This window comes from Poeciliopsis prolifica, unplaced genomic scaffold (assembly GCF_027474105.1).
Source record: "Poeciliopsis prolifica strain line A6 unplaced genomic scaffold, Auburn_PproV2 SCAFFOLD003, whole genome shotgun sequence".
Classification (NCBI taxonomy): Eukaryota; Metazoa; Chordata; class Actinopteri; order Cyprinodontiformes; family Poeciliidae; genus Poeciliopsis; species Poeciliopsis prolifica.
Window position 1 is genome coordinate 6,661,271 of NW_026562378.1, and position 18,446 is coordinate 6,679,716.

At 36.6% G+C, this 18,446-nt stretch overlaps 1 protein-coding gene across 4 annotated transcripts in view; it reads right to left on the reverse strand.

Annotated features, from left to right (window-relative positions):
* Nucleotides 1–18,446, reverse strand: part of slc2a9l2 (solute carrier family 2 member 9, like 2) — a 98,484-nt gene that overhangs the window by 75,599 nt on the left and 4,439 nt on the right. For all 4 annotated transcript variants that reach the window (XM_055026965.1, XM_055026966.1, XM_055026964.1 and 1 more), the window contains 3 exons: nt 15,577–15,656; nt 9,737–9,841; nt 3,598–3,758 (listed from right to left, as the gene is read on the reverse strand). In XM_055026965.1, the coding sequence (XP_054882940.1) occupies nt 3,598–3,758; nt 9,737–9,841; nt 15,577–15,606 (296 nt within the window). In that variant the 5' untranslated portion in view covers nt 15,607–15,656. The remainder of the gene's footprint in view (nt 1–3,597; nt 3,759–9,736; nt 9,842–15,576; nt 15,657–18,446) is intronic.

The following is an 18,446-nucleotide window of genomic DNA, read 5'->3' on the forward strand; positions in this document are numbered from 1 at the left end:
CTGAAATGTTATCTTTTGCATTAAATTCAATTAAAGTCATCATAATTATTACAAGTAAAGGCTTGGCATAAATCACTCAGTGTCTCAGAGACTGCTGTATTTTTGTTTTTGACCAGTTTAATAGCGGATGCACTGTCAGTATCATGCTCCAGTACAGAATGATGTCCAACCTAAATTATGTGATGAATATCTGTGTTAAAACACAAAGGACCGAGTACTGGCACGAGTATTTGATGCAAGTATTATTCATTGACCAGTGCAACAGCTGGTTACCATGGAAAGGTTGCACAGACTGGTGGAAGGACATTGGGTAACAACATTATTGACATTAGAAACTGAAGTTAGTTTATTGTATGAGAATTATCTTTCTTATTTATTGCTACTTTACAACATTTTGACCTTCTACAATTGCATTAAATTATTGGCTTGGTTAAAAGTTAAAAAAATTAAAATAATGAGTTGAACAAATATTATTCTCCATATGTAAGTCATCGAGGGTTATTTATTTGTATTTCTGATAGTTTTCCTGACTCCTGGCTGCTTCCAGCCCACTGACACATGCATACACCAAACTCAATCATGCTGTTCCTATACATATTCAAGATGTAGCAGAGGTTTGTTCATATAAGATTCATAACCTCATATATAAAACATCCAATTCTGAAAAACATCAGAATTGGAACTGTGAAAATTGGTTTTCTTCACAATGCCCTCCAAAACCACCTCTGAATGTCAACAAAATGAAACAGGCTTTATGGATATTCATGAATTCATCTGCATGCACACAAGGCTGATTTGTGAAGACATTACCGTTGTAAGAATACAATTTGAAACCCAAACTTTGAGCTGAGAATAAACAAGCCGGAAGACGAAAACTAAAACAACAAAAAAAAAATCTAATTTTGTTGCAAGGATTAAACAGGAGTTTCATCGCTTAATGTCAAGGGTCAAAGGAGTAGATGCTCATTTTAACTGCTGCTGCAGAAATGAAAGTCGTCTCATGGGCAGCCTCTTTTACGTGATAGCAGAGCTGGAGAACAAACAAGACGCGACGCCGTCTTCATGTCACGTCTTCATTATGACAAAGACTGTAAAAAAAAAAAGCCATTAACCTCAGCTTCGCTTGAAAACTTTTAATGAATTCCTTGGTCACTTTTACAGAGTTGCTGTCTGTTTGCTCTCTGCATGTGTCTTCTGATGCTTTTATATATTCACTCTGACATCTGAATGTCAGCCTATTCCGGATAACCAACTGGGACGCTAATGTCTAGCAGAGAACATAAAAGAAAAAATGAGTACCTTCAATTGACACAGCAGAAATCCAGAGAAAGAAAGTCGAGGTGAATCTTAAGAGTGTTGTAGTGGACTCAAATCGAAGATACGGGATTCTTCCTCTGCTTTGACAATGTCATCCTAATAACTACTGGTTAATAGATTCTTGTGAATCAAAATTAGTTTGGGAGCATAGGAGGTGATTATGTTGAGCTCCAGTCTGTCCCTGAAGGGCACAGGAGGATGTGAAACTACCTGACTTGTCCGAACCCTGAGAAATTCATTACACTTGCTGTGAGACTGGATCTCAGCAGGCGGAATAAGTTGTCAAAGCACCACTGCTAGATCAAAAGCAACTCCTTTCTTTTTTGTCTATTTTTCTTTTTTTTTCCCTAAACTTAAGTCGTACATCGCTGGCAGAATAATAAGTCACCAAAAAATATTTTTCACATAATAGCTGTGATTTTCCAAGACCTGCACTTAGTAGGACAAGCTGCCTGTCCAACTGGGTGTTAACAAAAAATGAGGGGAACAAAACTCACCAGTGCTGCAGCTGTAGGAGGAAAGTAATATGCTGCAATTTTTAAAAAATTTTTACCACTTGCACAACATAATTATACATGAGCACTTACGACTGTAAAACATATAAATAAATGTCTGTGGGAATGGGATAAAAGACATGAAAAGCAAAGATTGAAACGTTGCCTGAAAAGTCAGGCAAAGCAAAAACAAAAAAGTACAGAAAATTTCACACATCAAATAAACTTCAACACCAACTACCAAAAAAATAAACATTCATCTGAAATCTGCCAATGTGGAGTATGAAGGAGGATGGATAAAAGTTAATCTTGAACGTGTCAAGAATCAATGAATCAAAACTCTGGACCAAACCTGAAAAAGTAGCCATAGATATGAAGCAAAGGATTGGACAGCCTTATTATAAACTTGAAAAAACATTAATAAATAAATGCATACAGGAAAGAAATTGGTTTGTGAAGTGCGCACTCACATTCAGTATCCACTAAAGGTTTCCAGATACCAGTGCCTCCACTTTGCACAGATGTAAAGAAACTGAATCAAATTTTCTAAACCTTTTACTCTAACACTGCTTTTTGTTTTATAAAGCTGGTGTATATGATATCTATGTTTCCTCTTTTTCATCACACAAAACACTCTTCGTATGAGATCTATTGCCATCTAGTGCAAATGAAACTTTTAAGCACATACTAATATTTGTCTTAATTTACTCTGATCCCCCAAAATTGAATCCAGTGCAGCCAATGACATTCAGAAGTGACCTAATTATTGACCATTTAGTCAACAACTAGCATCATAAAAACCAAGAACATAGCAGACACGGAGAAGGTTGTTGAAAAGTTTAGAGCTAGGAAATAAAAATACATCCTTGAACAGTTTAGCATGTTCATGTATTACCTATTTAATTTTAAATAATCCAATTTAATAGACATTAGTTTGTCAAAAAAGCCAAAGTTTACTTGACTGATTTGTAAATCAAAACAAAAATGACAAAAAAAATCATGGAAGTGAAGATCTTTTATTGGCACTGGATGCTTTACTTTGTGCTACCTTGTCCAATAAAATCCAAAAACACTGAACCTTGATGGTGCAATGTGACATGTAATGTGAGTTTTGCAGGGATCCTGCTGTGACCTTGTTGCTGTGAGGTGAGTCTGGAATCACACGGAGCGACACCGTGAGCAGAAAACACTTTTTATATGCCGAAGTCTGACGAAAGCATTTAACATGCCAGACTGTAGTAAGTACTCTGCAATCCTTTGATCCACCCTGGAAGTCTGCTGAATGGTAATTCTGCCTCATTGGTTATGCAATTAATCATCTAACAGGCTTGTTTTTCACAAATTCTCTAAGCAACCTACAGTCTGACCCTGGGGAGAATTTACTGGGAAGTCCATTACTGGGAAAATGTGTTCAATGCGTTTCCTTTAAGTGGATGAATATTTTAACAGCTAAATGATTAAAAAAAAAACAAATTAAGAGAAAATGGCTTCATGGCAGCATACTTTCATTTTACCAAGACAGTTATCGGTTGTTAACATTGCCATGATAGAGCGGAACAAGTATCAATTGGCTGGCAACATTTAAAATTGATCCGAGACGCTCCCCACTAGTGATGCTCAATTAAATGAAGTGCATTTACCAAATGGCATGTTGCTGCAACTTATTATCTTAATTCCTGCAAAAGCCTTAGAGACTCATCTTGTTTTTCACGTCTTATTGAATGACTGGTACAACAATCATGCCCTGAAATATAAAACGCTGAACAAATTATCTTGTGTTACTCACCGCCCAGCAACTTTAATAATCGAAGAGACCGACAGAGTTCCAAGAAGGCCTCCGATGGCAAATATGGACACAGTTACCGACCACAAAAGAGTGGAAGTTTCTGGAGGAATAGGTTCCTCATATCTCTCCATCCAGGTCTTATTGTAGAAATCTTTAATGTACTGCAAAACACAAGAAAACAGATTTAGCTGTAGTTCAGACAAGACAAATATATCCTAAAAAAAAAACAATATAAAAATATCACTGATAGCTGCAAACATTATGCATTTCATTATTAATTAGAAGGGCTTCATTTGTACTTTATAATCCATGCTTCCGTTTTTGTTTTGTTTTTTATAGCAGAAGGAACGTTCAAAGAGATGCAACTGCAAATTTAATTTCTAAATGTTACATGATGAGAAATGAGACAGAAGTTTCAAATGTCTTCTTTCGGCATCCATCCCTCTAGTTCCTATATCCACTTGTCCTTTCAGGGACGTGGAAGCACTGATGCTCATCTCTGTCAGTCACTGGGGAAAAAGTTGGGATGCGTCCCTGACACTAGTGATGCATGCCCATGACATGGCAACACATAGACACACAGAACAAACAACAGTCAGACCCATTAACCTCATTGTCATCCTTTTGGACTGTGGAAGAAATCCGGAGTGCCCAGAGTGGCAGTGGTACCATCTGCATCACTGCACTCAACTTTCTCCATGAAGCTGTGAATTTTAAACCCCCTTCCCGGGGGTTCCCACTTTATAACACCCACCCCCACTCCACAACTGTGTGCGCACAGACTTGGCAGGTGTTTCACACCGAACAGGATTCTAACTGGGAACCTCCGGGGCCAAAAAGAAAGTTTAGCTGTGTATAAATTTAAAGTGATTTATAAATATCAGCCAGGTTGACAGATTAGCTAATCCTAAATGCACCAGGCTGATTCTCAAAAGACCAACTGATCTGGAAAGCAAAGGTCACCTTTGATGCTTCCGCACAACTGACAATCATTTCAGAAAATTACTCTGTTCTCGTGCAGAACTGATGAGACGTGGTGGCCAAAGCTCATTAGGAGAACTGAAATGTTTAATAATCAGGTGCCAAGGTCATGTGGTTATTAGCAAATAATTCTTACAGACTCAATCGGCTGACTGGGCATGTCCGTACAACATTGGAAACAAAGAAACTTTAGGGCTACTTTTGACAACATGCAAAAGATGGTTGATTTTGTTACAGATTGCTGTGTCATCCAGGTGCATCCATTTTTTGTTTGAATTGTTTTGAATTGCTAATTTTAGCTAAAATTTGGGTCCTTCTAATCTTCTGTCCATACACTCAAAGATTGATTCCCTTTTCAAAATATTTCAGATGACACCATCGTATTAAAAGTAAGTGAAATGAAATAGATAAATAGCTAATGATGCCTTATTATGCTTACCTACAGGCAGAGTTTCCATGCCTTCACAGCCTGTGGTTTAAACTTTCGCAAAAATGGCAGTGGTTTACCAAAGACACAGTGTTATGTGAGGAATCTGTTTCTAATCCCATTTTTCTCCACTTGAAGCTACCGGTCATCGATCACCACTCCTCCAAATAGCTCGGGTTTTTCAGAAAAGATTTACAATGATTAAAAAGGAAAAAAGCTTACTTAGATTTGTACCACTGACATAAACTTCCATCTCTGTGTAATGTTCAAGGTTTATCCTTTCAATCCACTTCGCCGCACACAGCAAGTTAAAATAAAAAAAAAAAGAAAAACATTTTAGGCCAAGAAGATGGGGACTAGTTATATATTTGAGATGTTTCTCAAGATTTACTGCATATTTGATTCTTGATTAAAAAAAAGTCCTTCATTTGTTTTAAAAAAGACCAGCTGCTGGAGATGGACCTGCTGTGCATAAAGACAGCTGAATGTTGGTTTATGCATGCATGCTGTGGTCTGACATGCTGTTTGAAGAGGTTATTGTTGCTTTGATAGATTGTTACTAAAAAGGCTAATCAAGATCCTTTGTGGGGCAGCCTGGTTTGGTGTGTGCGCCTGGAGAGGCTCCCAGCTATAGATGTTTTATTGTAATAAATTCCACCACTACCTTTTTCCAGTCACCCTTTTTCCAGCTGTGAAACAGATGAGAACAGATAGCAGGCTCCCTCCGTGAACATTAGAACCTGGTGTGGTAGGAGAGCATAAACTAAAAAGGGAGCTCCATGTATTTTCCATGAGTTTTATAAAGACAGCGGAAGCGCGGCGGTCCCCCTGCTGTGGTTGACAGAAGTCAGCAATACATTAATGATCAGCTCTTGTTCCTGGTGGGCAGAGACTTTAAAGGAAGATGAACAATGAGCAATTGTTTGACATGCTAAAAATACGGAGGCTTTCTTGCATCTACAGAAGAGCAGAACCTACTTTAGTAGCTTGGTGTTTTTGAGGGCAAAGAGCAAATTAAATGTCACAAAGAATTAAAAAAATAAATACCAGAACATGTCAAAAGATGCCAAGGAAAAGTGTGTTTGAATAGGAATGTCCTTTTAAAAAATAAAATGAGTCCACTTACTCAAGACAACATAAAAACTAAGGAAGCTCATTCCACAGGATTTAAGACACAAGTCTTAAAAGAGAAATACCTTCAAACTTTATATCTAGTTCTTGGAGACATGAGTAGGTTTTGGTGTGAGAATAACCAAACCCAAAAGAAAAGTCTTCAATAATAATGTGGAAGATGTATTGTTTTGACTTGCATACTGTTTTGGACAAATTCAATTGCAGAAATTTAGCTTTTCCAAAGTAAGACAAGAGATCTGAAAGACCAATGTAAACAGGGAAGACAAGACCTTTGCTTGTTAGTTGTAATCTGAGAAACTCATCAACTAGACTTATGACATTTTAATGGCATTAAACTGGGAGCGGAAACCAATAACTGGTTGCTCCAACCATTTATAGCATCATTGGACTGAATGGTCTTTTGTCCATTGCCGTACATATAGTCACTCTGCTTCAAACGTTGAAGCAACGCAATGTTTGAAAAAAGAAAATCCAACTCTCCCCTTTTATGAAAGTTCCTGAAGACTGTTATTTTCAAGAGAGATACTCTCATCAGCAACTTCCTTGTCTGGGAGACTATGTTGATGAAGAGCCGCAGATTCCCTTCTGTAACCAAAGAAGACAATCATATCAAGCACATCTCCTCTTTTACAGCAATCAGTCTGCTAATTAGACTGATAAGTGGGTTCAGGTTTCCTCTTTCGCATCTTCACTCAGGATTTTGATGCTAATTAATTTCTTTACAATTATTTCATATGCATCTGCTCAGTCTACTTTATCTGAAAATGTGTCGACTTTTACCAAAAAAATCAAAAGCCAACAAAGCTTCGCAGAATGTATTTGTGGAGCCATCAAATGTTTTGACAATGATTGCATGTTTTGCTACCTTTCTCTGTATTCTTAATCAGATTATCGGTTTCCACTAAATAAGCGCCCGTCCCAGCAGTGCTTTGTATTTTTGACAAATAGCCTTTTTTTCTCAGTTATATTGTTATGCTTTGGACTTGTTTTCCCTTTTCCCATTTGTCTCATTATTTACAAAAGTCATTTTGTAAATAATTATGCAGATTCGTCAGAAACCCTCACCAATGTAAAAAAAAAAAAAAAAACTGTTGTTTTTAATATTCTGGGTATATCTCTCCCAAGTTTCAGTCCATTTTTCTAACTTTTGCCAAACTTCGACTTTGTGTTGTCATGTTAACAAAGTATGTAGTTGGTCTCACTCAACTCTTTCATCTCTTTTATGTGCCGATGGGATTTTTGAGCAATTCATCAAAGTGCTGCAGAGGACAGAATGAAAGCACAGGGAACTATCAAACTATTTTGATTTGGTAGAAGCCACAAGTTTGATATTAACACCAGGAGCAAATGGAGGGTGATACAAACCCTGAGAACACCACATAACGTCACAGCGCTGATTCTCCAGATTAAACTTTTAATAATCAGGCTCTGTATGGGCTTACTTCCTTTTTCTAACTCAATCTCCACAGCCCCCTTCATTACTATGTTGAATCCATCAATCACACTGAGTATGATAATATGTAGTTTAATCATCCTATCCAGATAAGATCTAATTAAGTGAACATCACTCTTCAATGAACACACGGTTCATTTTAGGCTCCATTGAAGAGATGGTAGAGGTTAAAAGCACCACTTCTAAATCAGCAGATGTACAGTATGGCGAAACAAACGCCTAAATATGTATGAGACATCATTCATATGACGTATGTATGGTCACACATACATCATGATGTATGGTCATCACGATGTATGTTGAAATCACCAACAATTATTAAACAATCATAATCAATGCATATGAGAGATAGAAGATAATTCAAGTCAGTTTTAGCACCACTTCTTTTCTCTTTACAGACAAAAGCCATGCATGTATATGTATTTTTTGTAGTTGATATTATGAGCCTTGTATAGTGTCACGACCAGTATCACAATAACCAGTACAGAAAAATGATTACATTTTAAGCTACCGCCTTCACTAATAAGTGAGACTGCATGCTGTAGTTCTGGCTGTAGTTCTGCAGTTATAACAGACTGAAAAGCCACAACCAAGGGTTCACACACTCATGTGCTTCTAGAAGGCGTGGGGAAAAAAAGAAAGTAATTTTGAGTTATGCACAGCGTTGCCTTTGTCTGTGTGGGCAACCAAAGAGCCGATGGCTGTAATCTCTGAATACTAATTAAATGACCTGTGGGGAATCTAATTACCTTTGAACAAACACCAGGCTAAATTAGAAAGTCTAACCTCTGAAAATGCAAGGTTTGTTTCTATTTCTTGGACTGGAACAAAAAAGCTCCTGAAAATTGAATTCACCAAAAATAAAAAAGACTATGCAAATATCTTTCCACTCTAAGCAATTTCTAAATATATATTCAAAAGTGGAAGCATGAAAGGTACCTGCCTTAAATTGAAAAAGTTGGTTTCAGGTAAATAAGGAAATTCATCTTTGGAGTGTTATTCGTTTAACAGTTTTGACATCTGGGATTAACCTTCTGATACACTGTTTCAAAGACTGCCATGTGTGCTCACTTACTGAAAAAACATGTGCGTTTATGACCTATTTTGTACTAATTAGGTGGACCGTGCTCGTCTTTAACTCTTATCGTGCTCTTTTCTCAGTCTGACTCAGCTTTGAGGGCTGAGTTAATCAAGATAGATTATACTGTTCCTATCTATTGTTTATGTTTCCAGAGGAGAGACAGTCTCACAACGAACTGAACAACATATCACTGGCTGCAGACAGAAGCTCAGCGCAAAGTTACTCACATCTTCTATTCCAAAAGAATGAATTGCGTTCAATATTCTAATGGTGGTAACATATTATGAATTCGTTGTTTATTTTAAAAACTTGCTAAATTCTGCTGGAGCAAAAAAAAGTCATTCACATAAGCGATCATCATCTGAAAGCCGCTGATGTGCAACTAAATAGTCTGTCATTAGAGCTTCGGGGTTATAAATTGTATTGAGACATGGTGTAACGATCTATCGACCTGCATCAGCTGCAGGATAAATGAATATTTCAACTCTGCCAAATGTCATAATAAAGGTCTTTTTAAAAGTCTTGATCAAAAATATGGGAAAAGTCCCATTTTGGAGCATCAAAATGGGACTTTTCCCATTTATAAAGTCCCATTTTGAGATATCGATATTGGTATTGATATTTATACCAATATCGATGCAGATAATGGTAACTGCATTGATATTTGTTACCATTATCTATGATAGTTTTCACCAGAACTGTCACTGAGTAAGCAATAATCTTTAGACATATGGGGTGAAATTTCATCAATTCATCAATGCGGCTCCCTTCTGTTTAGCTGTGCATCATAAATGGTATTCAGCATGTTTTGTGTTTTGGCTAAGTTTTTTATGGGCGAGTGTAATGTACATTCAAGTTCTATTTTTTTCAGCACCATATTAATCTTCATTCAGCTGAAGTGTCAGTAACACCTGACTCTGAATCTAAAGCCACATCTAGATTAACATTTATTGATTTCTGGCTGTGCTAACAAAATAAGAAATGAGAAAACAAGATAAATTAACGCTGCCTTCCGATAACAATGGGTTATCCAAAGGCAAGCTAATAGTTTAACTTTACTCACCGAAGCAGGTGCATTGACCACAGAGAGGTTATAGCCGTAAAGAAAAGATGAGCCCAGTGCCCCGAAGAAGGCTGCGCTGAACAGGCAGGTTGTGAGAGGTTGCTTCTAAGAGACAAGGCAGAAGGGACGAAATTCAGATTCTCATGCTAGTCAAACACACTGAAATCCCTAAAAGAAAAATAAAAAAAAATAACTGTGCAATCAATGGCCTTGAGAAGTCGAAACACAAATAAGAATTTGTGCTTAAAACTATGTCTTTGGCTCACATGCAAAACACTGACTTGTGTTTGCTAAACCAAAAGAACTGACATTGGAGTAAAAGGATTTTCTACAAACTAATGACTAATGGGGCTCAATTTAAATGTGCTAAGTTATTTGTGTTACTTTATCACCTGTACAATCAACTGAAGTTTGTAGTAATCAAGTGATGACATGATTAAGCATCAAGAAAAATAAATGCCTTTGAAAGCCTCTGTAAAAACCACCTGAACATGAACTCTACTAATGCTATGAACCTGTGCTGTGAACAAGATGTGATGTTAGGTGACTCATGTTTCAGTTTCAGAAGTGAATGAACTCTCATTTTAGACACACTTGAAATCCTGGACATTATAGCTCACCAAAACCTCTCAATATGCAATGCAGGAAATCAGAATATTGTCCCACACTCCTCGACATGTTGGAACAGATGACATTTTAATGTTAAAAGTTATAAACCGTCCAAAGATAAAAATGTATAGCCACTCAAACAACCAAAGCACTAAGGAAGTCAAAATTATAATGTTTCTCCTAATGGAGGGAGCAGAAAGAAATGTCACAGCATCATTAGGCCATGTTGCTCTGGAGAATATGAATGTACTGAGTAGATTCATGATGCATTTACATTATCACATATTCAGAATGCAAGAATGGCATTTAGGAAGCACGACTGTGAAGATGGTGAGGAGTAATAATGAGCATCGTGACTCATAGTTTAACACTGATGTGTTAGTTATGGCTAATAGTTATGGCTCGAAAAGGTTTGAGGGATATTTAAATGTTTTAAATCTTCCAGGAACTTCTTCTGAAAAGTGTTATACCTTAAATAAAATGGTGAAATTGACAAAAATATAACCCTTTGAAGTTTGATATAGGTGCTGGTAGGGTTAGAGTTAAAGTTAGACATATTCTGTGTGTGTTTTTAGGAGGAACTAACAGCATCAGAACCGTCCACCGTCTCGCTGTTATTACTCTTCCCATAAGTTTGATATTTTTGATAAAATGAAAAAGTGTGCTGTATTGTTCCTGTACACACATGGAACAACACTGCACACAACCTATTGGTACCTCTCTTTTAATGACCGAAAAGAACACAATGGTGATTGAACCAACTTGAACTGACAAAGGCAATAAATAAAAATGTATTGAGCATTAACGAATGAAAAGCAGACATTGCTTTGAAATGTGGTTCAACAGAATCATCTAAAAAAACAAACAAAAAAACAAATGAAACAGACCTGGACAAAAATTTAAAAAATATTAAACAATGTCACCAAAAGTCTGATTCAAGCTTACAATCAGCCAGTCAGTCTATTTAAAAGTTGACAAGTCATCAGTATGCTGTTTGGTGATGTGGAAGGACACAACCTTCCTGGTTGTGACCGCAGGAAAAAATGTATGTAAATTGATGACAAATCAAGAGAAAGATAATGTGAGCGTCAACCAAAGACCCGAAAACAACGTCCAAAAAAGTAACGGTAAATGTCAAGGTTAAGGTACATCAGTGCCAGATCGCACCATCTGTCGTCATTAAGCCAAACCGAACTTCATGGAAGACATCCAAGGAGAAAAGGATCGGACCTTGACTGGCCACAATTCATAGTTACAAGCCAAAAAGCTTCTGGGAGAATGTCGTTTTGACATATGAGACAAAACTGAGGTTACTGAAGAAGGAGGTGAAGCATGCCATTTGGAGAAAGCAACCTGAGACAACTGGAGCCCATGAGGACTGGGCCAAAATGTCTGTGGATAGCTGCAGAAGATCAGCTACAGAAAATGGATTACAGTGAGGTAATCCAAAACGTTTTCGCAACTAAATATAAAGTTATTTTTGTTCAGGCCTGTTTCATTCGTTTTTTAAAAAACAACAACAACAAAAACTATTCAGTTGAACTACAATTCATAAGAAATGCCTGACAGTCATTGTTTAGTTTTTGGAAAAAAAATCTATATATGTTCTGTAGTGGGCTTTTTAGGGTACCAAAATGTTGTCCACATTGTTTAAGTCATACACACATTTGAAAAAAGATTTTAAAGAAACAAAACGGAGTGAATGAGAGATCTACGAGTGTAATTTTCTTAAAATCCTAAATGGTCGTACAGCTGCATACCATCATGCTCTTTTCTCAATGCCACAATAAAAATTAATATTCCAAGAAACAATTTCAGTATTTCCATACATGAGTTCTTGTTTACAGTTTGATCTGACCATTTTCCATCAGGAGGTCAGAAATTTAAATGGATGGTATGCAATTTTCCTTTCAGCCATATGACTTGAATCAGAAATTTCTATTTGCATTGTGAGACTCAGTGGCAGAAGAAATTATATGTTTTTTAGAGCAAGACTGACCGAGAAACTCACTGTGGATCGTGTTACTTAAGATGAACAGCTGCTGTGGCTGTGATTACTGCCAATACAGGCCATTCTTCACCCACTTATTACCACTGCAATGTGGGATTCCACATTGTTAGTTCCTCGAACAATCCCTTACACATGGGGTCGCTGTGCAGATATTCAGTACTGTGGAGAGGGTAGGTTTTGAGTAAAGCTGATTTTATAGCATTTTTGCACTGTTTTGTTTCAAAGGTCACAAACTGTCTAAATTGCTCACCAGATTCTTATATATATATATATATATATATATATATATATATATATATATATATATAATATATATATAATATATATATATATATATATATATATATATATATATGTCTATTTATATATCTCATTGTTTCTATTTGTCTCAGAAATGCTCTGAGTTTAACTTTCAGTCCTATAATTCATGGCAGTGTTTATTAGAATGCTGCACCAACTGTGTAATTACAAGGTCATTGAGTTCTTAGCAATTTTAAAGAGGGTCTGAATTCTGCACAGACAGACCAAAGGGGAGGTGAAACTGAGCCTGCTAGAATGAAGTATGGTAATTAGAGATGTGGGAAATGTGTGCACACTGCAAAGAAAACAACACAATGACATACACTATGTACTGTTGGACACTGAAAATAAAGTAAACCGAAGAGCTCATGCACACATGGAATAAATGATGGCTTATGGCCAGTTAGACATCAAAACTACTTATATTTTAACTTGAAGTCTTTAAATAGCCCACGTAAAGTAACATTTAAAATATTGAATACCTACTTAATCAAACCTGAATTTTTAAATAAGAATAATGTATCATATGTTGTGCATATTTTATTGCATTTTATCCTCATACACCATACACTCTGATAAGGCATAACATTATGACCAGTGTGAGTCTGACTGGTCCAGCTTTATACACTCACAGACACAGCAAACTATTCTCCAGTGTGTTTTCTGACACTTCTCCAGCAGACCTGGCAATAAGTTCAGCAGCAATTTCAACTTCAGTAGTTCTCCTCACTCCTCATATGAAATAGCCTTGATCCCCGTCCCTGACCCTTTCATCAGTTCACAGTTTCTTCTTTAGACATCCACCAGGTGGATGACCCAGTTTGTTAAACCCTCTTAAATCCTGCCTATTATCCCTGAATCTAACACTTCGATGACATGATATCAACTTTCTGCCTAATATATGTCACCTTCAAACAGGTGGGATGAGAAGAGAGTGAACTGTTATTCACTTCACCAGTCAGTGGTTATGTTACTCCGCTCAGTGTATTTATTCATTGGCTCTATTAACTGTTTATCAGGCGCTCTATCGACCTCCCTGCTACCCTCACTGCCTGTGTCCGTGTTGTTTCCCCCTTGATGCTCTCCTTGTTAACTGCTTCGCCTTCTCATTGGGTTCATCCCAGTTTGGAATTGCGTTTACTGAGGTCAGCAAAATGACCTTTGAGTTGTAACTCATTTGTCTTGCTTTTTGTGCTTGGGTGTTTTTAAAAAAAACATTATCCTTCTTCACAACAACGATGTAGCTTTTCAGTGGGCTGGCTTCTGATAGCAGTCTTTCGGAAAAATAAACCTAATTTAATCCGGTGGAAGTGAAGCGCACTCCATATTTATGGGTGTTTGTTTAAGATTTGAATAAAGCCTTCAAATAAATTTATATTTTACTGCAATCGTAGCATATTACATTAAAAATGCAGAGAAATTTGGTCTTTTGCTCCAGTACATTGTTATTCACTAGGTGAGTAAGACGTGGGTTTTTTGCATTAATAATGTCTGACCTTAACAATTCATGTAAACTAAATGTAACTGGATATTTTTTTAACAGATATTGAATTAGTTTCAATTTATTTCATGGCTGTCAGAATTTGTGATGCCCGCTTCGCTTGTACTCTCTCTTTAAATTGGAAAAAAATAACTCTTTTCATGTGAAGGGGCCATTTTCTACTATAGGTAAGTTTTGGTGTTAGACAGTACATTGGATTTTAATGTCATTACACAATACCAACTACAGACATGACCCTGAACAACAAGTTCATCCGGTAAATGGATGAAATCAGTTCACTACAAAGGCCTATAAACCAGTCAGTGGCCTAGAACTGAAACCTTCAGAAACTTCAGGACTGAAATTAAACAAGGTGAAGTGGCATTAAGTTTTGATAGACCTCATCTCTGAAACAAACGCCCTTAAAATCTGAGATGTACAGAGAAGTCCCTCTAAATCAAGACTTAAAACACCTTTGATTACAGCAATCAAACAATCTGACAACTGAACAATTAGCTAATGTGAGATTGAAAGTTAGATTTTGAATTAAAATGGGCATTTAAAATACTTTATTTAATATTTTGTACTTTTATTCGATGCTTTTGAAGCTTGACATTTAACTGTTTCAAGAAATGCCTTCTCTTTGCCTTTGGTGTCTGGAGATGATAAATAAAGTTGCCTTGAATCCGTTGGATGGACGGATAGAATAACACATCAAACTTCTGAAATTATTTATCTTGGTCTCATCTTTTTAAGCTACAAAAATCCTAACATTTCAACAGGGTGTGTCGACTTTTCAGATCCAATGCAGCTTAACAGCTCCACTCAGCAACGTCCTCGAAGGAATTTATGAGCAACTGGATTGAAGTTGTTGATGAAAAAGTGCAGGATATGCTCCTTGATCAAAGCTTTAATACTTACAGATGTCACAAGTTTTGGAGGCTAAGATGAAGAGAGCCTTAATGAATAGCAACAGTATTAATGAACAAACACAGATGGTCATAAAGAGAATAATAAGCAGGTCTCCTGGATGTGTGATTTCATTCGCCTGAAGCAGAAATGCGTTTTACCATAACAACAATATAATCTCATTTGTGAACATTAACACAAGTCAATTGTGGGGCAAATGCTGTTCAATTTATAAAGAGCAAAATTGGGGCACAAATTTGGGTCCAAAGTAACAAAAGTGAAGTACAAATGCAGAAATGTACAAACATTACACACAGACCATGTCAGAGTAGGTTGGTGACACACTTGAAAGATAACAAGCAGCAACAGTGACCTACATAGCGCTATATAGGTGCCATGCTTGGGAGTCTATCAATAAGTGGAACATAATTCTTTGGAAAAAAAAAAAAAAAAAAAACATTTCAGGTCATTTGCCGTTCCTCAAAAAAAAAAAAAAAAAAAAAAAAAAACTTCCACCTGTATCAAGCTCACCTTTTCAGGGTTTTTTTGTGAATCGTTCATTTTGTGGTCAGCCTGGCTGTCCTGCTTGTCTATGATGGAGTTCCAGCAACCTAAAACGAGAAGGTCACAATACATCATATGAGAAACGTCGCTGCGAGGGGACAGCCACAGGGGCGCTGGGGTCATTTCACAACATTTGGGGAAGTAAGATTTTTTTATTTTTTTATGCAAGCTGCTGATGGAAACATCTGCTGCAAAGGAAGTGACTGTGTGTGCAGAAGCTTGCTGAAAGCGGCTCAGGATTATGAAATCGTGTGTTAGTGCCCTCTGTGTAAAGTTTTAATGAGATTCAAATAAGATATAAAACCCAATCAGACTGCAGCATGAATCACTGCCTGTTTCCAACCTTCAAATGAGAGAAAATTAAAGATTTTGTCAGCAACACAGTATGGAAAATCCACAGATGTCCAGCGCATCGGATACCAGAGTGACTCTGCCTCCTAGTGGATGTAAGTGCAACAACACTCCAACGCCGAACAATGGAAGCTGGCTTGTCTCCAATTTATGAGTTGATCTCAGTGATTAACTATGTTGGCAAAAGGCTATTTCTTTCTTTAATTTAATTCCAAGAATAAAATTAGCATATTACACAGACTCAGTATGCACAGAGTAAGATATTTTAAACATTCATTTAAGTAAAACTTTATATAATACATAAATGCTGCTCTCATGGAACATAGGTTCAGAAAAAGGGTTGACTACTTGGTTGTGTTTTACTGCATCAGAGTGTAGTAGCATTGGTCTCTTGCTCTGCAGAGGTCTTAAAACCCAGGTTGCTATGATGGTAGCCTTCAGCTTGTTTGCATTGAGTTGGACGCATCCCATCTTTCTCTTCACAATACTCCACAGATTTCTCAAAGGCCCTGGTAGCTGATCAATCAAGCTCAGTGATACCACAACAATTAAACAGGTACCTTTGTTAATGTGCACAGATGAAAAAGTCTAGCTGCAGAATTAAAATCGGAATCCCCTTCACCGTGAAGACCCCTAAAATTTTCAGTGTTGACACTCGATTTCATTCTACATAGCAAACAAAGACCAGAAGAAGACGCAATGGTTCCTCAAATCACCAATGAGTGTGAAAACTTCCCACTGGACCTTAACTTCAACTTCATTTCTGTGCCTCTTTGATCCATCCACACTCTAACTTTGATTTCCAAATTAAATTCAAAACTTTGGACAATTGAGCAAGACTCCAATTTGCTGTGTCTTCAATCCAGATAAGACATTTCTGACTTTCAGGTCAGATTCACACAAGACAGTCGCAGCTCATTTCCTGGATGTGTTGTGTGTGGCTTTTGAAGAACAAAGTCCTGCTGCTGTCAGCACTTTGAAGATCTTCTCAAAAGTTTTGGGGGCTTTGATTTATAACCATCTAAAGCATATGTGTCAAACTGAAGGCCCAGGGGCCAAATCCAGCCCGCCATAGCTTTTTATCTGGCCTTCTAAACTCTAATGTGACACATAAAAAGAACTGTAAAGATGAAGGGCATGCTTCAATGTCATTTTATCAATCAAATCAAAGCAGTTTTTATCTATTTACTGCTTCCCATTTCTTGCGAATTGTCATGGAAATTCACACAAAACCAATGAATCGCTACACCTTTTTTGCACTAATACATAATTGTGAGTTTATTGCAGATTTTTGGATCCAAGTGACTTTTGACTTTTCTTACTTCTACTAAACAGCTCCTTAAGATTTACTTGATGTCAAGTTATAAACCATAATGATGAACATTTCTAAATTAGTACCACAAATGCTTTGATTTTTATCACAAAAACATCACAACATTCTTTAGGCACTGAATATTATTCAATTTGAAGAATTTATTTATATTCCAACAGTTTTGTTAAAGGCTTTTATCAATACATTCTGGCACAGCTGGCCCTTTAAGAACATTCATGATCTTGATTTGGCCCAAAATGGAAATAAGTTTGATGTAAAGAATGTAAAGAACATCATTTTCTTGCACCTTTGTTCTTCCACTCAATTTTTAATCAATAATACTTGAAAACAACTATTGTAAAAAGCAGTATTGTTAGGGAATTGCAATTTGAGGCTTATTCTGTTTGTTGATGGCGTCAGTAACTGTCTTCTGAACATCTGTCAAGTCAAAAGTCTTCTACATAAATGTGTAGACCAGGGATCTGTAACTTATACATCCTAAAAAAGAAGACGCATATATTCCAACTTAATGATAAAGAAAACAAATCTCAAAACTTATTACTGGCATTTTCAGTGCCATTCTTTGTGGAAATTTAGAGCAAATGTTGCAGAAAATAATAGAAAATGGTTAGAAACTCGTATTTGTTAATATTTGTATTTAAAAGTATTAACTGGTTCTTTTCAACTTTTGCCATTAAGAACCATTGTAGGAAGTAAAAGAGAGACATGCGGCTCCAGAGTTGCAGGTTGGAGACCCCTGCAGTAGATCAAAGCAAAGCATATCTACAGTAAATTATTTTTTATTAGTGTTTGTAATACTGTAACCTTCAAAAAAAGAGAAGGTGGAGTTCTCATCAACTGTAAGTGATTCAATCTTAATTTAACTTTTTGATTAAACTAAGTTATTGAAATGCCTCTGCATTTGGCAGCAGTTATTGCCTCAGTTTGTGACAGCCAATTTATTTCTTATACTTGTTGCAGAGAAAATTAATACAAAACACTCCTTAAAATCTACATTTAGGAGTCACTTGTTATTCCTGGAATCCTCTTGTGTATCAAATTGTATTTAGACACACTCATTCACTTCCCTTATGAAATTATATTACATAACAAGTGAGACTTTGAACTTCAGCCATGACCAGGACCTTCTACTACACAGCAGAGCAGTTAAAAG